The 25,032-nt window shown below is 47.7% G+C and overlaps 1 protein-coding gene across 1 annotated transcript in view; it reads right to left on the bottom strand.

Annotated features, from left to right (window-relative positions):
• Positions 1-18,936: 18,936 nt before the first annotated feature.
• SENP1 (SUMO specific peptidase 1) overlaps positions 18,937-25,032 on the bottom strand; it is a 50,816-nt gene continuing 44,720 nt past the window's right edge. The window contains exons 15-19 of the mRNA XM_052640450.1: positions 24,332-24,535; positions 23,229-23,308; positions 22,325-22,409; positions 21,716-21,811; positions 18,937-20,603 (exon numbers count right to left, since the gene is read on the bottom strand). Coding sequence (XP_052496410.1) covers positions 20,541-20,603; positions 21,716-21,811; positions 22,325-22,409; positions 23,229-23,308; positions 24,332-24,535 — 528 coding nt within the window. The 3' untranslated portion in view covers positions 18,937-20,540. The remainder of the gene's footprint in view (positions 20,604-21,715; positions 21,812-22,324; positions 22,410-23,228; positions 23,309-24,331; positions 24,536-25,032) is intronic.

Here is a 25,032-nt window from a genome sequence, read left to right as displayed (position 1 = left end):
CTGAGGTCAGCCCCAGTCGAATGAAAATAATCAACTGCGACCCGGGAGAGGGGGTGGGACGTGAACTAGGGGGTTTAACAGGGATGCCCTGGGCTCAGGCCGGAAAGGGAAGGCCAGGGTCCTGGAAAGGCCGCCAGCTCTCTTGCCTGATCCTGGGGGTCCCAGAGGCGAGGTCCAAACAGCCTCCACTATGTGAATATCTGGAGATGGAGGCGGGGCCTCAGGGGAGCCTGAACCTCCACGGCCAGCACCAGCATGGAACCGGCAGCAGCGCTGGCAGCAGCTCTGACCTCCTGCGTGTGTGCAGCGCTGAGTCCTGCCTGTCTTGATACTCTTAGTAACCCCACCACCTAAGTGTCATTAGTCCATTTTAAAGATAAGGGAGTCGAGATACCAGAATGAGTTACTGGGGGCTCCTTCGGCTCTTCAGGAACTCACTAGAACTCGACCTCCTGACACTTGAAACTTCTGAACCGAGGACACATTCCTGCACTTCACAGTCAGCCGCAGAAAGGCGGAATGAGCACTGGGGCTGAGGGAGCGCTGTTAGTGTGAATGCTGGGGTCTGGAATTCCTTGTTCTGGGCTGGAGAGGGGTGGCGTGGCGCCCCCTAGTCAGGGACTGGCTGTGCTGAGGCGGGGAGGACAGTGCTGGCTTGAGTGGGGGGAGACTCCTGGCCACAGCCATGAGCTGTTTGCCTTCACTGGGCAGGGATGCTCAGGGGCTGTATATTTCTGTCCTGCCCAACGGGGAGTGTGTGTGATTTATGAAGCCTTTTAAACTGAGCTTTCCTCATAAAGGAGCTTTGAGGAGACTGCAGGGCACCTATCTATGAAAGGCCCTCCTTTCTGGGGATCTGGGAGATGAGGTGCTGCCGCCTGCCTGCCTGCCCTGAAGGTTTGGGAACCCTGTGTGCCCCACCTTAGGTCTGGAATGCTGGGGATTGGGGACCCTGGGAAAGCTGGAGGCAGGCTTGTGCCTTGTCCTTCAGCCCTGCTCAGGCTTCTTGCCTTCCTCATCCCCTTCACAGAAGCCCACCCCAGACATCCCTGATGCCCTGATTTCCAAGGCCCAGGTGCCCCTGGACAGTACCTTCCAAGGGAAGGTCACTTCATCTCATTTGAGCCTCAGTTTTCTCATCTGCAAGATGAGTGTGATGGCCACCACCTCAGATTCTTGTGGTCCTGTTATCACGCCCTTCCCCCTACCCCCTCAATCCAGATGGTGCCCTGAGGACACGCCTCTGTGCTGTGTATTCTTGTGTCTCAGGCACCTGAAGCAGCACATAGCAGTGGATGCAAAACGGCAATTTGCTGAGCTGAATTCTATGGGATATGATGATGATGAAGAAATGAGATGTGCACGAAGGCTCCAAGCACAGTGCCTGGCTTTGGGGAGGCATTTAGCAAATGGGAGTTAAAGCTGAATTTGAATGACTCTCTCCTATGGAAGCAGAACCGGAGCCTCTGGCCCGGATTGTGAGATGGAGCCCCAGAGATTCAACCCTCTCCTCTGGACCCCCTCCGGACCAGTCGCAGAGGACCTTTGTCTGTCCCCCTCGCAGTGGCCCCTCCCCCAGCGCAGACCTCCCGGCCTCTCTCCATGCAGGCAGCAGCTTCCACGGCCCCTCTGGGGCGGTGGGCGTCCCTGTGTCGGCACAGCCGGCTGGGCCCCTCTCCAGGGAAGGGGCTGAGGGGTGTGAAGGACTGGTGTGTGTGACTGTTTATTTTCTCTGAAGGATCCTGCCTGAGCCCTGCTATAAAAATAACCTGCCTGGAAACCTCATCTCCGAGGGGGAGAAAGAAGCTTTTGTATCCAAAGAAGTGGCTCTGAGAGCCTCCCTGTACCTTCGTCCCAGCCCCACACATCAAGGAGGAGCTGGCCTAGGCAATGGGGGGCGAGGGCCCAAGTGAGAGGGGTGGGGGGCGGCTGCCGATGGAGGGCATGGGGGGGTGCGAGGGAGGAGAGGAGGGGGCAGGGGAGGAGAAAGGGGAGGGGAGGCGCTCAGCAGCCTCTCTGCTAGCATGGCTGAAGCATCTCCATGCCTGCTTAACCCAGGAAGTTCTAAAGAAGGAGAGAGAATGAGAGAGGAGAAAGAAGAAATCAACAAGAGATACTCTGGATACCAAGAGAGGAACAAAGAGGAAAATCAAGTTCAGTGGAGAGGAGAGACACAGGGAGGAGACCAAAGTTAAAGCAGAAAGAAAACCGTGAGAAATGTTGTGAGAAACAGACCTGGAGCTCGAGAGACCAGAAGAGGCCACGGCCATGTTTTCAGATGAAGCTAAGGATCTGGTCCAATCCCTGGGATCTGTGCTGTCTGTGCACCAACCCCTAACCCACCCTCACATCCCCACCCAACAAGAGGGGAGGCCGGGCCGGGCCAGACCTGGGCTCCAGGGGCCCATTTCTGCTCAGCTGCACCAGCTTCTGCTCTGCCTCAGGCTGGGCAAGGCATGAAGATGAGACTGACTCGGGTTTCTCAGCATATTCCTTCCCCAGAGCCAGGTCCAAAGGCAAGAAAAGAATCCTATAGGAGTAAAGGGAACAGGCCTTGGATTCAGGAGGCCTAGGTTCAAGTCCCAGCTCTCCCACTTTTCAGCTGGGTGGTCATGTACAAACCATTTAAAGTCTTATCTGTAAAGTAGAAAAATAACAAGTCCCCGTGCCCCAACCTCCCAGGGCCATGGGGCAGATCCACCGAAGGGTATCCGATGGACTCTCTAAGCTGTATGGTGCCAGCAAGACCACAGGAGGGAATGGCCCAATTGGACACATTTCTCCAGGCACTGGCAATGGGCTGATGTTGACTCAGGAATCATCAGAGTCTTAGTAACCAGACCACTCATGCCACCTGAAAGCTGCAGGAGAGGCTCTCCCTGCTGCAGGAAGAAGGTCAAAGAGGAGCCTCCAGCACCAGTCATTTGGAAAAGAATAGGTTCTAATACTAACCATGTAAGTGAAGTCCCTTGCTGTAAGAAATCACCCATAGTTCTTCAACACCAAAGCTTGGGATGGAGCTACTTAGGATCAGAGTTTGGCAGGACACGTGCCATCCAAGACACCCTTGAAACTTCCGTTTAGGAGGAAAGTTTATGGGGCCAGCTGAGGGGGACATACAATCTCCCTGGGACTTGGAGCTGGTGTTCTTTGAGTGACATGGATTAAAGAGAAGAGGGGAGTCTAGGATACCTTACCTCAACTTCTGGAGGGAGAAATTAAAACGTGGAAAGTCTATAGAGGAAGCTCTACTTTGGGAACAAAGACCCACGCAGCACAGCTGTCCAGCAAAGCTAGGAGAGGGCTCAACCACGACCACAAGCAGGCTGTGGGCACTGCAGGGCCTAAAGTGTTCCCTGTAGCCTGAGGCTGAACAGAGTCTTAAGGAAGAAAGAAATAGGGAGTGGGGCTGCCACAACAGGGCTGATGTGAAATAGAAAGGAAAAGGCTTGGTGATGCTTCCGGGGCTATACCCCAAACTGGTCATCAGCAATGCATCTGAAAACCGACTCACGGCATGTGCTCAGGATGCTAATAACAATGATCATTCAAAAAACAAAAAAAATGGTTAGCACTCCTATTTGCAGGGCAGGACTAGAGACTCAGACATAGAGAACAGACTTAGGGACACAGTGGAGGAAGGAGAAGTTGGGATGAACTGAGAGCGCAGCATTGAGATATGTATATTACCATGTATAAATTAGATAGCTAATGAGAGACAGTGAAAGTCTTAGTCACTCAGTCGTGTCGGACTCTTTGTGACCCTGTGGACTGTAGTCTCCTCTGTCCATGGAGTTCTCGAGGCAAGAATACTGCAATGGGTTGCCATTTCTTTCTCCACAGGATCTTCCCAACCCAGGGATTGAACCCAGGTCTCCTTTGTGGCTCAGCTGGTAAAGAATCCGCCCATAATGTGGGAGACCTGGGTTCCATCTGTGGGTTGGGAAGATCCCCTGGAGAAGGGAAAGACTACCCACTCCAGTATTCTGGACTGGAGAATTCCACGGACCTTTATAGTCCATGGAGTCACAAAGAGTCAAACACGAATGAGTGAGATTGGCTTTCACTCCTTTTTTGCAGGTGAATTCTTTACTGTCTGAGCCACCCAGGGAAGCCTCAGATAGCTAGCTAGCAGGAAGTTGCTATAGAGTGCAGGGAACTCAGTCTGGTGCTCTGCGACAACCTGGATGGGTGGGACGGGACGGGAGGTGGGTGTGAGTTTCAAGAGGAAGAGGACATGTGTATACGTATGATTGGTTCATGTTGATGCATGGCGGAATCCAACACAACATTGTACAGCAATTATCCTCCAATCAAAAATTAATAAATGAATGAAGTGGTTAGCACTTACTGCGAGTCAGGTGCTGTTCTGAACACTGCATGTCTTATCTTATCCGGCCCTGACAGTTATCCTCTGCAGAGGACTCTCCCAGCATCCGTCACACCCTGCCCTCACTGTGGAGCAGACTTGCAGTTTGGTAGGGTTGATGACAGGCCCAGTTTCAAGGGTAGGACCTGATAGATCTGAGCCAATCAGGGTAATCTTATCATTCATGCCTGAGAAACTCCTTCAGCATGGTCCACGTGAAGCATAGGCAGAAGTTGATTTAATGATGAGGAAAGAAAAGATCACTCTTCTTTTTCATTTTTGTGTTAGACTGTGATAGACACAGGTGTGGGGGCCTGGAACTGCTGGTAGCCATCTTACAGTTATCATAAGTGAGGTCGAATCAACATATTAGCAAAGCCAAGCCAAGCCAGGAGAATCAGAGAACAAGCTGAAGCCCTGATCAGACTACTCCTGAAACCCTCATGACCTTAGGATTATCTGTTACGTGAATTAATGAAGTCCATTGTTACTTTAGATAGCTGAGTTGGATTTTATTTATTTATTTAGTTTTGATAACTTGCAAGTATCCAGACTGATGCAGAATATGAGGCCTAGGGAAGTTAGCAATTGTTCAAAGTCAAGTATGATACAAAAGTGATGGAGCTGGGATTTAAATGGCAGCTGAGAACCCAGGGGCTTCCCAGGTGATGCCAGTGGTAAAGAACCTGCCTGCTAATGCAGGCGTCTTAACAGGCGCTGGTTCAATCCGTGGGTCGGGAAGATCGCCTGGAGGAGGGCATGGCAACGCACTCCAGTGTTCTTGCCTGGAGAATCCTATGGACAGAGGAGCCTGGCAGGCTATAGTCCATGGGGTGGCAAAGAGTCGGACACAACTGAAGCAGCTTAGCATGCAGGCACGGACACTCGCAATGTGAATCCAGAGCTGAGGCTCTTCCAACAGCATCATCAAAGCTGTACTGGTTGCCTTCTGATGATACACCAGCTCTGTACTTAAATCGCTTTTCATGTAATCTCATTGCATCTTCACGGCAGCCTTTAGAGGTGGAAACTACTGCTACCCCTGTTTTTGCAGATGAGGGAGCTGAGGTTCTAATGTGCTCACCATCACATAGCTCTCAAGCTGGACAGTGCCATTTGAATCCAAGTGTCTGTGATGAGGCTGCCAGGTCTGGTCTCCGAGTTGGTGGCAGAGGCTGCCCGGGAGAGACCCAGGACCATCTGCTCCAATCCTTTTGAGGATGAACTGATTTCAAATTTGTTCCCTGTGGGTCAGCTGTATCTCTTCATGGAGACTGCACAAAAAGATGAACCACAAAGGGAGGCTCGGGTCAGTTTTAGCCCAGTATTAGGAAGAACATTCCTATTGTTTCAGCAGTGGAGCGGGCTGCCTGGGAGAGTCTGAGCTCTCCACGGCTGAGAGGCCAGCGGACCAGGGGCAGTGGTACCTGGAGAGGTTAAAGCAAAGGCTGCCGTTCTCCAAGAGCCTCCCCCTCCTTGGGCCTCAGTTTCCCCATCTGCACAGAGGTTGGGGCAGGACTAGGTGATGGCTGAGGTGTCTTCCAGCTCTAACATTCTCAAAGCCTGGAATTCCCGGAGGCAGGACTCCAGGCCCCAGGGTCTGGCTGAGAGAACAGAGCCGTGGCTGTTTGGCCGACTCCATAGAACAGTGCAGCTCATTGAGCTAGCGGGTCCCTGAAAGAAACAGCCACAGGGCGCACGCAGGGAAGATAAATCCATCTGCGGGTCTGGTGAGAGTTGCTGAAAAAAATGCAGTGCTTGAGGGCCATCCAAGGAGAGCCAGTCTTCAGTTAGCAGGCTGTGACAGAGCTCTCACGCAACAGCAGTTGCACACGGGGGACTGCGCTCTGCCCCGGCCAGAGGAAAGAGGGTGGGCGTGGAGATGACGGTCCCCACCGACAGACACCACAAGGACCAAGAAGCCCTACCTGCACAGGGCTCCTTACAGTGGGGTCCACTTCCTCTGGAGGCGCCCTGGGTTGTGTTTGTAATTAGCAAAGGGAATCCTTTTGGAAATTTACCTTGAATTAAACGGCTGTTGTTCATGTAACCCAAAAGTGTTTATTTCAGCAATATAGAGAGACCACCCTCACAAGGTGGTGAGGCCAGAATTAGACTGAGAAGGCCCCTGGGGTCTCCTTCCCTGCATATCTTTGGGTTGGACTAGAGACTCAGAGGTGGGCAAGACACTATCGTGAAGCTTCTGAGGGGCTTTCTGGGATATTTCCTCCACCCTTTGCTCTAATGATGACTCCTCTTGATGAGGTGACTATTTTCAACATGCTTGGACATCTGCAGTCCTACTGACCTTCATTACAATTCACTGAAGTAGAGTCAGATAATACCATGCTGCCTAAGAGAGATCGCAGGGTGAGCTCCCTTCAGGAGCCTGAGCCTAAGCCCCTTGGCCCCAAAGCCTATGCCTCTTATTTCTGGCTTGCTGCCATCCCTCCACCCTCATTTTTGGGGCCACAGAGGGCTGATTTTTCCAGGCTGATATTCCTCCTGCTTAGCGACAATGCAGAGCCCTTGGAGCTGGATTAACATTTTGACAGGTGCCAGGTTTGAAAAAGATAGGTATTCAAAATAAAAGCAACTCAAATGGTAAACTAAGTATAAAGAAGTCCAACAGAGTTTTGCCTTCTATCCTGATGACTACCTGTGTGCTTTTTTTAAAAAATCAAATATCAGAAATTACGTGATTGATCTTTTGTTTAGTAACTCTGCCCGACTGGTGTCCCAAGTAGTTCCTAGCCCATTTTGGACTGCTCAGCCCTGAGGACATCCCACCATTACAGGTCCCTGGGCCCCTCGGTCACACACTGCTCTGCCCTGAGAAGAAATCTCTAGAACTATGAACTTGGGCGAGGAAGGAAGATGCCTGTGCAGAGCAGGAGGTGATGCTGAAGGGAGACCAGGGGTACTTGAAGGGGATGCTGCATGTGTGGGCCGGCAGGGGGTGGCAGTCAGGTAAGCAGGAGGAACAAAGCCTGTCTAGGAACAGCCTTGTGCCCTCCCTGGCAGAGGGGGCAGGGAAATGAGGCCTCAGAAACGGAGGTTCTGCCGAGCTGTCAGTCATGTTCTTCCCGGGCTCAGGAAATGCCACCATGACCACCATCCCTACCCTCAGGGAGAAGATGGAGCCCAAATCTGGACGGGCCGAGGTAACAGCATGAGAAGAATGGAGTTTTAAGAGTGTCCAGCAAGGGGGCCAGGAAATGGGGTGGAGATTCCCTGACCCCCAACTCCCTAGTGGAGTGGACCCCATCCTCCAGGACTTCCTAGAGGTAGACCTCCTTCCTAGCCCTAGGAATGAATGAACCTCCTTCATTCAGTCTCATGTTCCTTCTAGACTCCAGTCTGGGGATAAGAAAGCTGAGATTAAGTTCTGGGATATCTATCAAGAATCCAGGGACTTCCCTGATGGTCCAGTGGCTAAGATTCCAAGCTCCCAGGGCACAGGTTCAATCCTAGTTTGGGGAACTAGATTCCCCCATGCCACAACTAAGAATTCGCCTGCCACCACTAAAAATCCTGCATACTGCAACTAAGATTCAGTGCAGTCAAATAAATAAATAAAAATAAATATTTGAAAAGAACCCAGCTGGCATATTTTCCCATCTTTTTTCATTGCTGCAGAGGTTGAAGGGGGGCATTGGGAAGGATTACAGGCAGAAGAAGATGGGGAGCAGTATTAACAAGTGGGTGGAGGAGTTCTGAGCCCTTTAATAGGAAATTAATAGGAATTTGCAAAACTGTTTTCTAAGTCATACAGAAATAAACAGCTAATAAGTCTTTGAGTCTCTGTCTTAAAAGAAGTAAAAGGTGTTTGTTTGGGGGAGCAGCAGGCACACAGTCCCTGCACACTGGCTCTTCCTGACACAGTCCTTCCTGCCTGCCCCATATCCTGATGTCCTGAGCCCCCCATCCTCGTAGGGACCCCAAGGCATGATGGGTGCTGGCTGAGGCTGGAAGGGACTGGAGACCACGCTATGCTGGTGAAGCAGCCCAAGGTTCCTAAGGATGGAGACGGAGGACCATGTAGAATACAGAGCAGTGGACAAAGAGGCCTTTGCACCAGACCTTGGGGAGAGCTCTGAAGAGCCAGTGCCCTTGGCCCAGCTTCCTTGCTGCCCTCAGACCCCCAAGGACCAGCTCAGGTAGACTTCAGACTCCAGCGCTTCTCTCCAAAGAGTGTTTCTTGTATAGATTTGAACCCCAAACATAGCAGTGTTGTGCCCAGTTCCTCTGAAATGTCACTGGAGATGGGCTTATCCCCTCAATGTCCTTCTGTTTGAAAAATAAAGCCTTTGGGGACTTTCCTGGTGGTCCAATGGTTAAGGTTCCATCCCTGGTTGGGGAACTAGGGTCCCACATGCCGTGGAGGGTGGAGAAGGTTTTTTTTTTTTTTTCCTTTAAGATTGCTTAAAAAACAGAGTAAAGACCTTGGACTCAGGGAGTCCTGCTTTCAGTGTTAGTTTCCACCACTTAACTAGTTAAGTGATTCCGAGCAATGGACAATCTCCCCAAGCCTGTTTCCTTATCTGTAAATGAGAATAATGATATTATTCACTTTGACAATTGGTTGGTTTCCCAAGGCCTGGCACACAGAAAGCACTAAATAGACATCAGTATCATGGTTATTATTCCTAACACCTACCCCATCCTCCATTCTTTCTTGTTCCATGACCCATACCAAGCTTGACCCTCCAATCTGATGACCCCACCCCAGTACATGAGTTCATCAGATAAGAGCATCTCAGTCTGAGCCTGATCTTGAGTCTTCATGGAGGTAATGGGCATGGGGTTCCCAACCTGGATTTATGCAAAGAGCGGTCATATGGGAGGACTTCAGACACTGCCCTTAGATGATAAATGGACTTTCAATGGCCACATTTGTGACACTTACAAAGCACATAACTTATGCGTGTAGAGTCCTGAAATTTCAGGAAATTCACTGATCTTGGGTTTTGAGGGAGTTAAAGGGACTTATGAAAAGCTGGCTAAACTTACGAAATCTCTTTCCAGCAAAATATAAAATTCTACATGTTTTGCATATAACTTCAGTAAGTGTACCTGTGGACCTTAATTTTACTTCTATTCATCTCACAGTCCAAAGACTGAAGCCCAAAGGGGTTAAATGACTTGTCCGAGGACACACAGCTGGCAGACAGCATAGTTGTAACTTGAACCCAGACCTTCAGAGTCCTCTCTCTTCCTCCACTTGAAGGAATGCCTCCATCCAGTTCTTTGGCTGAGTTCTCTCCCTGATACACCAAGGCTTTGGAGGTCCACGGTGGGCTCCCTGGGGACCGGGAGGAGGTTGTTCCAGGGTTAAATCAGGTAGGGCCAGGCTTCGGTAAAAGGGATTGAGACAGGCAAAGCCAGAGCCCAGGCTAGGAGCCAAGAGGCGCCCACACATGGTGGTGAAGGGTTAACAGAGCCCAAGTGTGGCTTTTTGTGTGTGCTCGAGGGCAAGTTGGCGTGTGCGAAGGCGCACGTCTCCCCTCGCGTGTGTGGGAGCTACGGCCCGGGACAGCAGGCCAGCCTGGGAGAGAGGTGCCACCGTGTCCTGAGATGAATGGGCCTCTGTCTTCAAGGCTGTGTGAGCCTCTGTGTGTGCAGGTCCCATTAACTCGTCCTCAGCCACATGTGGAAGGAGGAGAGGCCTGGAGAAGCCCAAACCACTCAGAGTCCTGATTTTAGAATGAAGCAGAAGACAGTGAAGAAAGAAAATTATACTGATTCTAACTCACATATTACTAGAGCTAGAGCTGCCAGGCACACACACGCATGCACACACACACACTCACATGCTCTGGTGCCCTGTCATAACCTCCTCTTCTCAACCCCACTGTCACCCTCCTGTTGCCCAGCTGAGTCCTTTATCTGCTCATAACACTTTCAAACAGATTCTAGAGAGTTGACCCTATTTGCTTTTGTGGTGGTTTAAGTTTTGTATGGTGTGTGTCTGTCTTCTCCTTGTGAGTCTAGGCTTCACTTTCCCCTGTCTCACCTGCAGCTCCCATGATGCACGCCCAGACCTCCAACCCAGCCCACAGGCCTCACTTGCACCATTGTGCCTGTGATGGACAGGTTTGGCCCAAGCCCTGTCCTGAGCCCCATGTTCCCGCCCTCCCCCGCTTCCAGTCCTCCCTGGGCCCTTGTTGCCGTTGGCTGTGGTTTGTGTAATAGAGTGACTCCTGTCTGGGAGCAACCCAGAGCTCAGGACACAGGGAGACACTTGTCCAAACTTGGTATTTTTTCACCAAAAGAGCCAGACCACAGTGATGGGCTCAGTGGCCTGGCTGGGAGCCTTCCTCATCCCTCCAACCACTAACCTGGCCTCCATTCCCCTTGCTGGCCCTGGTTACCTTTGGTTCAGGACTTCTAGTTAGCCAGTGGGACAACTCCTCAGTAGGAATCTGGCTTCTTATGTGAGGGGAGAAGGGAGATCTGGGTTCCGTGTGGAAATAGCTGAGGCTGAAAGAGATGCCCTGGGGACCAAGGAATAGGACCACAGAGACCAATGACCAGCCATATTCATCCCTCACTCCCCAGTGCCTGGCCCAGAGTAGGTCCTAAAAGAATCAGTGAGTGAATGTTGGATGGATGAAGGGATAAATAAGCAGATGTATAGATGGGTGAATGGGTACAAAGATAAATAAACAAGTGAAGACTCTTAGATCCAAGTAGACATTCTGATAAAACTAACCCGAGATTTTGGTCCAAATGTGCGAAAGAAGAAATCTGGGTCTAGAAGGTGCAGCCAACTTATTCCTGAGTCTCAAGGAAATCTTTCTTCCCAGACCCTTTATAGCATGTCCTTGAGACGCTCCTGGAGGGCTGGGTTGGGTGAAACTGGCCTTTTCTCCAACTTCATGTTTTTCTTCAGGCCCCTTCTTACAGAGGCTTCTCTGCCCACCAGGAAAAGTGCTCTGCAGCTGGGTGAAGTGGCTCAGAGTCTGGGAGGAGGTCGATGGAGAGACGAGGCTCAGGCTGATAGGGATGCCATGAAACAGGGCCCCAGAGATAAAATGTTTCTAGGCTGGGGCTAGAGAAGTGTTATGTGCTGGGACCAGGAGTTGGACAATATTTTCCAGAACCCAACACAGAGGTCTGATGTAGGTCACTTGTAATTTCTGAATGAATGAATAAAACATTTCTACGTCCTCTTTACTCTGGATAATATCCCCTTTCCCAAAATGTATATAGAATTCTCAAGAGTGCTAGACCACTGAGGACATCTCTGCCCCCATTTGAACTCTTCTCACCACCCCCTCCATTACCCATGGTCCCACTCCCTCATCTTCCTCCTCCAGTCCCACCACTAGCTACTATGGTATTGATTCAGAAGCTGGGGGTGACAGGAGGGAGCAACACAAAGCCGCCATGTGTACCTGTCTGCATGTGTGCACGTATGAGTGGCTGTGATGAGCTCAAGCTTCAGCAAAGGGCTTCCTCAGTCCACTCAGGACGGGGCTTAGGGTTGTAGGGGACGGGCGCAGTTGGTCCTCTGGTACTTGACTGATGAGATGGCCAGCTCCACACCACCAAAAGCCGGCGCTATGGGGCTCAGAGACACCTTTCAAGGGTTCTGCCTCTGGCCAGATCCAGTAGATCTCTGGTGCTGAGATCTCCATGGAAGGAAGTACTCCGAGCTCCTCAGGGGCTCTTGTCGCTGGAACAGACTCCTGAAGTTTAATCACTATTCCCTGCTGCAATTTGCCTTGAGAGAGCCGAATGGAGCCTTCCCTTAAAAGTTTATCCATGGTCAAATCTGTCCTCTGAATTAGACCTAGAAAGTCTGAGTTTTGAGGCCTGAGAGGGCTTGCCTCTGGCCTGTGCTAAGCCCATTTTCTGAGCAGACACAGGACTGTTGGTTCAGGGCTGGCGAGAAAAGGCCTAGTGCGCCAAGGGAAAACAATTAGGAGTAATTACCATCAAGAGCAGCCCCCAGTGAGGGGTGAGGGTGGGAAAGGCTGTCTGTTTAAGAGGAAGCTGAAAGTGGCAGACAGATTTTGGGGAAAAAACCAGGGAGAGAGAGAGTGGGAGGAAGGGTTAAGTGTGTGTTGTCTTTCTTCTCTGGGAAGACAGGAGGACCCCTCCCCCTCGGCCTCTACAGGGGCTCTGTGTCCGGAGGCGGGAGGGGAGAGCAGGAGGGCACCGGGATCCACATTCCTGAGATTCTCAAACCAGTCGGGAGAGGAAACTCCATACTGAGGGGACAGAGCCTGAGACACACTCAAGAGCGAAAAGATAAAATGGAGTGCCCTGCGCTGTGCTCAGTCGTGTCCAACTCTTTGTGACATGTATTCTTGCCTCGACAATCCCCAAGGACAGAGGAGCCTGGCGAGCTACAGTCCATGGGGGTTCTCGAGGCAAGAATACTGGAGTGGGATACCATGCCCTCCTCCAGGGGATCTTCCCAACCCAGGGATCAAACCCAGGTCTCCTGAATTGCAGGTAGATTCTATACCATCTGAGCCACTAGGGAAGCCCAAGAATGCTGGAGCGGGTAGACTGTCCTCTCCAGTGGATCTTCCTGATGCAGGAATCGAACCAGGGTCTCCAGCATTGCAGGTGGATTCTTTACCAGCTGAGCTACCAGGGAAGAACAGAGCACTCAGAATGCCTCCAGACGTGCCCCCATACATACCCCCTCGATCCCTGAGCCCCGGTAGGTGTGCATGGGGTCTGCTTGGTATCTCCCTACTCACTACCCTCTAATAATATGGGTGATCTAGGCTTGGGGATGAGAGTCGGGGTCAGAAAGAAGGGCAGGTGGGGAAAGAGCTGTCAAGGAGGGTTGAGGAAATTCCTTAGTACTTCTTTCTAAAGAAGAAGAAATGAACCCCAGAGGAGAGGTGCCATTCCCCTTGATCCTCCTAAGGTGAGGAGACAAGTAACGGCCTCAACCTTGCTCCTGAAGGAAGCGAGGACAGATTGGCCTGGGCGGACCTCATCACTGGAGGTTCTCCTTGGCTTCACGCTGGTGGGGCCTGTGAACCCTCCTGAGATGGAGCAGTGACAGGTCACAGGCTTCTGGAACTCAGGCTCTTGGCTTGGAGTCCCTGTTTCTGTCAGTGACAATCTGTGAGACTTTGGGCAAGCTACTCTACACTCCTTGTCTTCTCATCTGAGAAATGAGGATAACAGAACCTGCATCATACATTTGTAAGGATTAAATGAGGTAATATATATATAAAGATTTGGTATATAAGGCTGGGGCCAGGCCTCAGTAAATGCTCACTCTTATTATTATTATTGGAAGAAGACAGCTCTAAGTACTAAGTGGATGATGAATTGGAAGCCAGAGGCCCTGGGGAGGGTGCACTGTTGACCACAAAAGAGGAAGTGAGTGAGGACTTGAATAGGGTGGAGGCTCTCAATACATAAGAGAAGCCCTGCTCAGAGATGCTCAATAACTGTAATTCATTCACTCTTCAACAGTTCTCTCCTGCAGCTGTTCTAGGCACCTGGGATGCAGCATAAACAGAATAGACATTTTGGTGAGAGGATGAAAAAGCAAATGAGTAAACAACAGAGCCAGATATGAAATGCTACAGAGAAAAGATGAAGGGAGCTAGGGAGTGTGGGAACTGGGGTGTGGGGATGATGGGGGAAGTAGGGGAGTGATTCAAGGAGAAGGATGTCTGGGGACAAGCCCTCCAGCTGTAGGAAGCTACAAGAAGAACCACCATGAGAGAGAAGCAAGGTGGGTTTGTTAGACTAACACCAAGGAGGCCATGCAGCCTGGGGGGAAGCTGTAGGAGAGGTGGTGAGCTGAACATGCAGGCCTCATGAGCTGCGGTAGGCATAGATAAATTGGCTGGTGATGGGCTGATGGAAAATGGGGCACAGGTGTACAAGGAAGCAAAACTTTTTTCTGGGGTTCAGAAGAGCATCTGGTAGAAATATCAACAGGATCCTACTACCTAGCACAGGGCATTCAATATCTTGTCATAAATTACAATGGAACAGAGTCTGAAAAATAAAAAATAAAAAGAGCATCTGGAACACAAGTTCATTAAGGAATGTGACTCCCGTCCCCACTTCCCTTTATGACTTTTTGCAGTGCCCAAGACCAATCCCAGCACCTGCTGGCAGAGGCTGACTGCCATCAGGTCAGGTCCCCACTGTGACGGAGCCTTCTCCCTGTGTAGACCCAGGTAATCATCAGCTATCTTTAGCCACACTGGGGAATCAGAAAACAAGAGTGGCTTGAAGGTTTTCCTTTCCACTGCAATCATTTTCATATAGCTGAAAAATTTTAACCATGTTGGAAAAATGTTAGAACTCAAGAATGCCCTGAAGATGACAAGGGACTCTTTTAACTCAACACAGATACAACTATTTCATGGTGGGAGGTGGCAGAGAGGGAGGGAACTTATGTATACCTATGGCTGATTTATGTTGATGTATGGCAGAAACCCATACTACATTGTAAAGCAATTATCCTTCAGTTAAAAATAAATACAACAAAACTAAAAAGAAAAAACTGTTTCACCAGGATAGTGGAAGACTTTTTAGATGTTGGTGGATTCTTGTTTTATTCTTTGGAGTGTGAGTTTAACAGGGAGAGTAGTGCAAGCAGTTCCTGGAGGCTGGGTTGTGAGGAGAAAGAGGCGTGGGAGGGGGCAATGAGACAAGGGACACTGTCAGCAGGGTGGGTTGGAAGTCCCAACTGGTGTGCTTGGCTCAGGAGGGCTCTCTTGCCAACTGCACAGACAGGTCTGGTTTTAAAAAGTGCCAGGGAGCCACAGATTTGCATGTTATTTGTGTTTCAGGCTTCAATTCCAGGTATGTGGAATGAAATGAATGAAAGAACAGTATTCAGACTCCTGGTTAAGGGGTGGACTCGGGAATCCAGACCACACTGAGGATCCAATCACTGGTCCAACTTGGATCAGGAGACACACAGACACAGACAGAGACAGAACAAACAGTCAAAGAGACAGAGAGACAGTCAGAGAGACAAACACCATCGAGTTCTTTTTACCAGGGAGTTTCCAGTCAAAGCAAGAAAACGAAATCTACAAGAACTTATTTTCAATAAATCAGCCCATAAAAACTAGGGACAGAGTCACACATGGATAGTCAGATTAAGGCAACATCATCTTTGACGTCTCCCCACATCTGCCCTCCATCATCTACACCCAGCTTCAAACTGGACCGTATGCCTGTGTCTGTCTTCTTGATAATGTCCATTGCTTGGTACCTGCCTGGATTTCTAAATTAAGTTCTCAGGTTCTCAAGGATGGGTGGCTTTTATTTCCTTGGTTAAACCATCTCTTTACTCCACCCTTCAGGGCCCCCCAAGCCTAGTGCTTTAAACACAGGCCTATTTAAACACCTAGCATAAGGGGCTCCCCGGAAGAAGTGGATGAGGCAAATGCCCTCCAGGAACTTAGCTCTGGCCAACAGACAAGACACAGGCAGCATGTGAAACAGTCCATTTAAGGGACAAGGCTAACAGGAGGGGACCCACAATCCATGATGGATGTACTGGAAATAAAAAGATGGAGAAAACTGTATATAATAGAAAGAGGTGTGGTTAGGGAAAAAATACTTGCTTAGCTTCCTGGCAGAGACTGAGATCCTGAAGGGCATGCTGAACTGCTGAGGAAGTGGGTTTTGTTAAGTGCGGAGCGAGGTATCAGGTTTGGGGCACAGAGGAGGCACAGCCTCACTGCAGGCTTCTGTAAATGGACCTTCTTTCTTGACTCCTGCAATGTTGTCTAAGTAAATGTTTAGTCAGTTGCCCCCACTCCTCCCTAGCAGGCCAGAGAGAAGCAACTGGAACTCCTGGCTTGAAAGAAGAGCATCAAATTATTCACCTGCCTTCAGCGGTTACACAGATTTCAGTCCATTTCTGATGTAAAGGACAGATTACAATACATATGCCACGTGGAGTTGTACTGTTTGCTGATTCTAAGGGCTGTGGCTGTCCAGGGAAGAGATTTTGACATAAAGTGATCAGGGAAGGTTTCGAGGAGGCGGGCTTTGGGTGTGTGCGCACTTTGAGTGTGTGAAAGCAGGGAGTATAAGCTAGTAAGCGGTGCTCTGGCCTCCCTGTGTACCTCTCCCCACATGCTTTCCTTTCCCAGCACTGAAGTTCTGAGGATGGAACCAGACTCTCCAGAAGTCAAGCGTTGATGGTTACCCCTCAGTTTAGAATGGAGAAAGGTCAGCAGCTACAAACTGTTCCATTAGGGAGGACTGACCTGGGCCTTACCTCTAAGATTAAGCCAGTGCTAATACTGGCCTTAAATTTGACTTTGAATCTCTACCTTGACTAATTTCTATTCCAAGCAGCATTATGGGCCTCAATATCATTTAAGAATCTTAGACCTTGACAAGACCCTGGACATCCAGTCCAACCACTCCCAGTTGGAATTACCCCACCCTCTGACAGGCCAGAGCAGCAGCCTGCATGAACATTTCCTCAAGGCTTATCCTCCAGCTCAAAGTCCCTTAGTTTCACATTTCTCTCTCACATTCATGTCTAAGCACTCCCTTCTCTTAGTGTTGACCAGCATGACCCAACTTACGTCATGTTACATCTCTTCCCGCCTCCACAGCTGGGAATAGGAATTATGGGCTCTTAAAAGACTACTGTTAGAATTCAGCAAGGCAAAATTGGCCTGGGCTGTTAGGAAAGATACTGGGCTGAGCCCTACTCATCCCTTCCCAATTGTTAGGATGAATTTGAAGCTATGGATAGATTTTTCCTGGGCAGGGAAATATGGCCACTTGGCCAGGAGCTCAGCAGTAGTATGTCAACAGGGCCCAGTAGTCTTACACATCCTTTTCTGATGCTCTTGGGTACGTGAGCTTCCCAGATGAAAGCATCATATTCCACTCTCTCCTCCCCTCTACCTTAGCCCATCCAGGTGGAACAAGGGAGAAGACAAAGCCCAAGTATCAGCTGTCTCTTCATCCAGGTCAAGATGTCCGAGAGCTGGAGGGATGGCATGGGAGAAGGACCAGAGGCTGAAACATTACAAACACTGGGGCTCTGAAGTGAACGCTCCGACTCTATCCACTGGAGCCTTTCATGGGCCACGTAAACCAGGTGGTGATGGACAGACTGTGGAATATAGTTGCTGGCAGTGCTTTTCCAGGTTTCCTGTTTCTATCCCAGAACTTTGGAGCTAATATCACTAGAGGTAGTGGGTAGAAGATGCTAGTGCAATTACAGGGGCTAAACAAGAAAGAAGTTGACACCACAGAGAAGGATGAAGCACCTCATATACAGAGGAGTTAATTTTCACAGCTGCCAGGCCAGATGACTAAAGTACTCTTGCATTCAGCCCTAAACAGGGCTCCAGGAAGCAACAGTGGGTCTCAGGGGGCCCAGTGACAAATGGGATGGAACTAGTCTTGAACCATGTATTCATTCTCAAATGGGCAGGAATGGTCTTTCTTCATAAAGGGTCCAGGAGTGATCGGTGAGACTATTTCTACTGAAGGTTACATATCTGGCATCTAGAGCTTATCATCCATCAATGTTCCTTTTTTAAGAGGAGGCAGGTAATTATGGGGCTTCCCTGGTGGCTCAGTGGTAAAGAACCCACCTGCCAATGCAGAAGACACAGGTTCAATTCCTGGGTGGGGAAGATCTCCTGGATGAAGAAATAGGGAACCCACCCAGTATTCTTGCCTGGGAAATCCGCTGGGCAGAGGAGCCTGTGCAGTCCACGGGGTTACAAAGAGTCGAACATGACTCAGCAAGGGAATAATGACAAACAACAAGGGAATTATGAGCACTGGGCACAGGAGAGAGGGGAAGACTGGAGAAAAGGAAAGCAGGAGGCTTTAGTTTAAAGCAGGTTAAACAAGATGCTGATAACATGCCCTTGGCCATGGAAGGCAGGAACATCACATTCCTCCACCCTCCCACCCCAGTCATCAAGGCCCACCCTCAAAATGAAGAAGAAAGTTTTCAGATGCTAGTTCTGCTCTTCTTGGGCAGCTCTCTGGAAAGAATGGCCCCCACTATTGGTTCCCACTCTGGACCCCAGTCTGTGTCTCAGCCTGGCCCACTCACGGGGTGGTCTGAGGATCACTAACTTCACCTTGTACAAAACTGTATTGGTCAGAAAGCGGGGCCAAATTCAGACAGGCTTAACAATTCCTTATATATTTTTCAAAGTGCTTCTGTTGCATGTTTCATTTTCTGCTATACATGGCAATAAATATTTGTTGCTTTGGTCTGTACAAAAAGTCTGTGAGAAGGTAAGACAGATGTTATCTAAATGGACAAACAATAAATACAGAGAACTATCTTGTTCTGAGTTCCCCAGACAATAGCAAACATGCCTGAAAAACTCAGGTCTTTTGATTCATGGTCCAAAATCTATACCATATTGCCACCTTTCAAGTTGTCACTTCAATACATTAAGTACCAAGAATCAATGTACAGGAGTCCCACAATGAGCCTGCATGCCATAGCTTTCTAAGAGAATGTGAAAAGTCCCAGCAACTCATATGTAGAAAGCTATTTATTACCTACAGAAAACACCAAAAAAAAAAAAAAAAAGGAAAAAAAGGGAGGAAAAAAAAAGGAAGAAAGAAAAAAAAAAACAAAACAAAAAAAGGTGGTCTTCCCCCCAAAGGCAGGCAGTATGAAAAAGGTAGGACATCTAGTTGCTGGAGTGGAAACAGTAACATTCAGTTAACAATGGAATATTTAAAAAAAATAGTTTTCTTTTCAAATTGTAACCTGTGGTAACACATAGAAAAATGTACTAAACAAGCTTGATATAAAACAGAGTAAAATTTTCAAATAAGCCCAGGGAGAAAGCACAATGTTGGAAAGGATGAGGTACAAGGGAAGAGAAGAAAAGATTTCATACAAAACTACCTATTACAATAGAGAAAAAAGTATAAAATGTTCCTATTTTGGAACTTAGGTACAAAATGACACTGGCATTGGATCGTTTCACTATCTAGCCTGAGGAGCGCTCAAAAGGTGGGGGAGATGCTACAAGGAACAAAAAGAATAGCAGTTTTTCAATCTCAAGTTGATCAGTCCAAATTCCACCCGTTTTCCAGTTGAAAATCTCGTCTTCCTCTGTAACCTCTACCCCAAGCCAAAATTCATCCAGGCCTCAAAATACTCTTAGGAAGTCCACAAACACCCTACACATAGGGGCTGGGATCTGTGTATGCTGGAGCTAAATTTGGAAAATGGTAATAAATCTACAGGCTAAAATGGTGAACACATTCAGCCTTAAAAAAAAAAAGCATATCCCTGTGAAATATATATATATATATTAAATTCTCTGTGGTTAGAAACATATTTAAACTAGCTAGCCACAGACCAAACTAGACCTGCATTCATCCAAAGCTGGAATTTTATGCTAAAGACTGAGGTCCTTCTTCTTGGTCAGAAGCAGGTAGCAGTAAAAGTGGCGCCTTTGTTACTCCACTAAACCACTCCCTGGGTGGGTCTTCCCCATATCACGTGCTGTGAGCACATGCAAACCACTGCTTTTAAGGAAAGGACTGCCTGGGACTTTGGGGTCCACCCAGGGCGCACATGTGGTGCCTCAGGAGGGGAAGAAGCTACAGATAAAACAGCCTTGTACAGAAGCAGACGGACTTCACAAGGGGCATGTAAAAAGGACAAGTCCTGGAGGACGGCCTTATGCAGGTGCCCCAAAGTCCAGTTTACAGTCACTATCCTGGTGACACATTTTGAAAATCATGTGTGTATGTATGTGTGCATGTATATGCTGGTGGTTTTCATCCCTACGTTTTTACCCACATCCATTCCTACCTCTTAGTAAGGCCTAACAACAAGAGTTTATACGAAACCAAGAGTCCTTCCAAGCTTCTCTCAGGCCCCTAATTAAGAGACTGAGTGAGGCTGGAGCCCTTTGAAAACAAGATGGCAGAACTGAAGAAGTGAAAAGCAGTCTCTCTCTTCAGATTAGGGATGTCCCTCACCCCTTTCACAGCACCGAAGTTTCTTTGCAAAAATAGTATCTGAGATACAAAAGGAAAGGCAGATGTGCTTGTGAGTGCATCTCTCCAGGGCCTGGTCCAGGGTCAAGGACTTTACAAGAAGAGAGGGGTGGGAGCAGCTGTCTCCAAGGTCTCTGGCTGTAGACAACAAAGAGCTGGTCCCCCGCAAGTCCATGTCTGCTAACTGAGACGGTCTTCACAAGAGCTTTCGGTGGAGGATTTCCCAGACCATCCGCTTCCGGAAGTAGGGCATGTGTTGCTGTAGGGACAGAGAGATACCTTTATTTTCATTTCCTGCATGCAGACCTAATACTCCTTTCCTTCTTGAGGTTTTCACCTAAAATAGTCTCAGCTGCATTTTTGGTCTTTCAAATTGCTCGTTCTTCATTATGTGTGATTTTTTTTTCCTAGTGCTTTTTCTGATTACTATTGCTATTGCTACTTTTCATTGTTGTAAACCTAGAAGTTTAATTAGGTATCACCAGGAATCCCCTGGTTTGGAGAAAGAAATGGCAACCCACTCCAGTGTTCTTGCCTGGAGAATCCCAGGGATGGAGGAGCCTGGTGGGCTGCCGTCTATGGGGTCACACAGAGTCGGACACGACTGAAGCGATGCAGCAGCAGCAGCAGCAGCAGGAATGCCCAGGCTATCATCCTCAAATGTCTCCAAGAATTCTGAGAATGGTGTCTAAATTCAACAAAGTCCTCTGTGTTGAACTTTTAAGAGGCTATGAGATCTGAGGCTTGAAAATCAAAACTCATTTTGCCCCAAAATTAAATGAACGGCAACAGTCAGCTCAACCCAAGGGCTGTGGTGGAAAATCTAGTAAAGTCATTACTTTAAACAGAAGCAAAGGGTTAAGTGGAGGACACCAAATAAACTATAATCTCTAGTCTCAATTCACTTAGGTCTCCAAAGGACCACATGGACAGAAATTAACAATCACAAACTGTAAGGAAGACTGATCAGCTGCATAAAGCGAGGGGAAGAGGGCAGCAAACTACACTAGATCAAGGTGTGGCCTGTTCCAAAACTTCACTGCTACCAAATACAGCGCAACTGAGGAAACTTGCTCTGGTCCCAGTTCTCTGCTTCTTACAGGATTTGGGGTAGGCAGCGTGCATGAGCAGAGACAGCAGCTCTCCTATTGGCCGGGATTCCTTGCCTACAATATGGGATGTACGGTGGCCCAGGATGTGGCCTATCATTGCCTTCCTTTCCCTACAGTGCGGCACAGGTAGCCGCCACCCTGGCTTATGAGCCACAGAATGAGGCAGAGCCCCTAGGTGGAGCAAATGGACAGAAAAACATCTATCAGGCAGCCTGGAGACAGGGTGGTCACAGAGCCCCCTCCCGAAGGCTTGGCTTACCTGTGTGAAGTTGATTGGTCTGTCTTTGGTAATGCAGTCAGCATATTTGCAGGCAAACATGCCACAGTCGCTTCCATTCATCTGCTGTGGAATTTCCTAAAAGGCAAAAAATAACAAAAAGGTGACCTCTTTCCAAGTTTCCTTCCTTCTTATTCAATTATAAATAAGAACCAAAGGATATAAATTTTCCAGGTTTCCCTGAATTCTGAAGAGATGGTCCTGGTCCCCCACTCAGAATAACACAGGCTCAGAGAGCAAAAAATTCAGCGTCTCAGTCCAGCCTGTGTACTTCATGTTTATCACATAGGAGACTATCTGAGATTTCTATGATTCCAAGAGTGTAAAAGCTGGTCCCTCCCACAAGGGTCAAGCAGTCTGCAAACATTTTCTCCCATAGATAAAGTTTAGCAAAATAGCTGGGCATTTAGAAAACCTAGTTCTTCATAAGAAATACATTACTGATTTTCCCACAGATAGCTTACTCTACTCTATCTTCCCTGGCTGAGGTCAGGCCAGACACTTAGAAGGACGCCAGGGCCCAAGCAGTATGCTCCTTTTCTAACCAATACTCTAATCTCAGGATTTCCATCTCACCAAGATGAAACGTACCTGGCTTTTCTTGCTGAAGAGCTGCCAGCCATTGGTATCAAACTCTTTTCTTTTCTTGTCAATGCTTTCTTGCTTCAGATATTGCCTAAGGTATTGGGAGAGAATGAGATGAGCTTGGGGAGCTGCCACTGCAAGAATGGGGCTGACAATCCTCAGGAAGAATTTTCTTCTGCCATGTCTAAGGAAAACAGTATATATTGCTGGACAAGGAATCTTTAGAACTCCCACAGTTCATGCCCACTCTGTCAGCTCCAGAGAAGCAAGACCTCTGACTTCAATACCCAGGGTCGTTCTTCCTACTGTCCCCACTGAGGAACGAGTTTTGATCTTTTCCTTGGTTTATATGGTCCTTTAGAATTCAATCTAGTGGAAGGAAAATGTTTCTCTAGCAATGCTGGGGTATATATTTATTTATAGTCTTGATTCTTCTGTATAAAAATTCAATCCAAATCAATTAATCCACCTCATGGAACCCACCCCCTCCTGACCACAGACATTTTGGAAAGACAAACAGGTGGAATGTAAACCAGATTTGCATTCTGGTTCCCAGTTGAGCCATTTAAGTAGGACCTGAGCAAATCAAAGTCATCTCTGTGGGTCTTGGTTCCTTTATCTGAAAAATCAGGAGGTTGGGGTAGATGACTTCTAAGTAGTTTCTGTATCTGTATGTCTATATCCACTCTTTATTTTCCTGCACTGGGACAGTAATTATGCCCATCAGGATGTATTTTGGGCATTATTATATTATTATTAAACTTTACTTAGATGGAAAATACCCATCTTAATCAATATAAAGATTTCCTTTATTAACCACTCCATTGAAGGTATCAGAGAATTGAGTTCAACAGCTAGAAAAACAACATATATCCAACACCAAGCTCTTCGTCTTTAACTCCCTACTTACAAGAGGATTCTGCAGGCTTCATTGTTTATCCCACCCATAGAGTCGTAATAGGTAATATTCTTCTTTCTAAAGTCCACAACCTGGGAATAAAAAAAATCTGTGTGTTTATGAACTGAAGAAAATCTCAGCTTTTCCCTTCCCTGGAACTTGGAACCTTCTGCCAGATTTCCTATGAAATCATGACAAGTTTGATGGATACTTAGCATTATACCATGCTTCATCTGCAGAGGAAAGAAGAACAGGGTGATTATTTACTCAGAACTATGCTGGGGGCTGACTAATTGCCCTGAAACCCTTTTCTAGTTTCAGGGTCTCCATTTGCAACGGAGGCAACAGTGAAGACACGACATGCTCTTCAGAGAATGTAAACTAAGTGAGATCATTTCCACACATTTTCAGAAAGATGGTAAAAGATTCTAGGTTTTGTTTCTTGGAGAATTTCCTTTAGACTTAATGCTTTTCAAATATAATTCAAAACAGGCTGTAACTTGTATACTTTTATTAATATATTAAGCTAATGTATCCATGTTCTCAGAGTCATGTTTGTGTTAGTTGCTCAGTCATGTCTGACTCTTTGCAGCCCCACAGACTGTAGCCTGCCAGGCTCCGCTGTCCATGGAATTCTCCAGGCAAGAATACTGGAGGGTGTAGCCATTCCCTTCTCTAGGGGATCTTCCTTACCCAGGGATTGAACCTGGGTCTCCCGCATTGCAGGCAGATTCCTTACTGTCTGAGCTACCAGGGAAGCAATAATAAATTATCAACTATGCAAGGCAAATCATGATTAGGCAGAAAATAATGGTCACAGAATCTGAGTTGGCAGCATCGTTAAGAAGTCACTTTTTCTCCCCATGTGTTCCTTGCCTTTAGGTTGCTTTGAGTATAATTCCATTTTTAAGTATTTCCAGAAAAAAAAATTTCATAGCTGTTTTCAAAGTCTAGTATCTCCCACTCTTGACAGGGAGTTTGCTAATCTATCCAATTTTTAGATAATTAAATGCTACTCTTTCAATCATCTATGTAGAACTAGTATTCATTGCTCTCTGTGTATTCTATTATATAGACTTCTTTTAAATTTTATCAGTAATAAAAGAGGCACTCACAGCAAGACACCAGTGCACTCCTAGGTGAATAGGCACCAAAAGAATGTCAACAGAAAAGACATCCACTTTCTTTGTCCAACGTTTCACTGCTTGATAACCAGCCGTTTTTAACTTAGTAAAAAAAAAGGTATTAAATGCATGTACACTCGGCAATCCCTTCTCTTTACTTCGCTCCATCAGCATATTCATGTAGAAATTGATGATCTGTGGAAAGAAAGTATATGTATTAAAATAGATACTCCAGCCTTTCAAAGCAGTTGTGTTGTAAGAAGGAAACACAGTTGCTATACTGCACAGCATAGGCTAGTTCCCTAACCAACTCAGTTATGACCTCAACACCCAACAGCCTAATATCCCTATATCAAATTCTGACTAGAAAAGAGGGGGGCTGAGGTGGTTATAAACAGTGAAAACATAAAAGGCTGATACATATATATATGGTTCAGGATACATTTGGGAAGATGTTGGCCAGACTTGTAGAAGGCTGAAGATCAGGTTAAAAAAAACTGGAAAATGAGGAGGAAGAAGTACTACAAGATTAGAGTCAGAGAAAAGGAAAGGAAGGAGTATGTGCAGGTACACATTACAAGCAGGAGTTCAGCAAGGTAAACATCAGCAGTTCCTCTAGTCTGCTGGGACTGTGCGAGCAACTTAAATAAACTCTGAGCTCAGAGTCTAGTGTTAATAAAAACTAAGATTAG

Source organism: Budorcas taxicolor, chromosome 5, assembly GCF_023091745.1.
Source record: "Budorcas taxicolor isolate Tak-1 chromosome 5, Takin1.1, whole genome shotgun sequence".
Taxonomy (NCBI): Eukaryota; Metazoa; Chordata; class Mammalia; order Artiodactyla; family Bovidae; genus Budorcas; species Budorcas taxicolor.
Note: the sequence above shows the minus strand (reverse complement) of the source record. Positions and strands in the feature narration are given on the sequence as shown.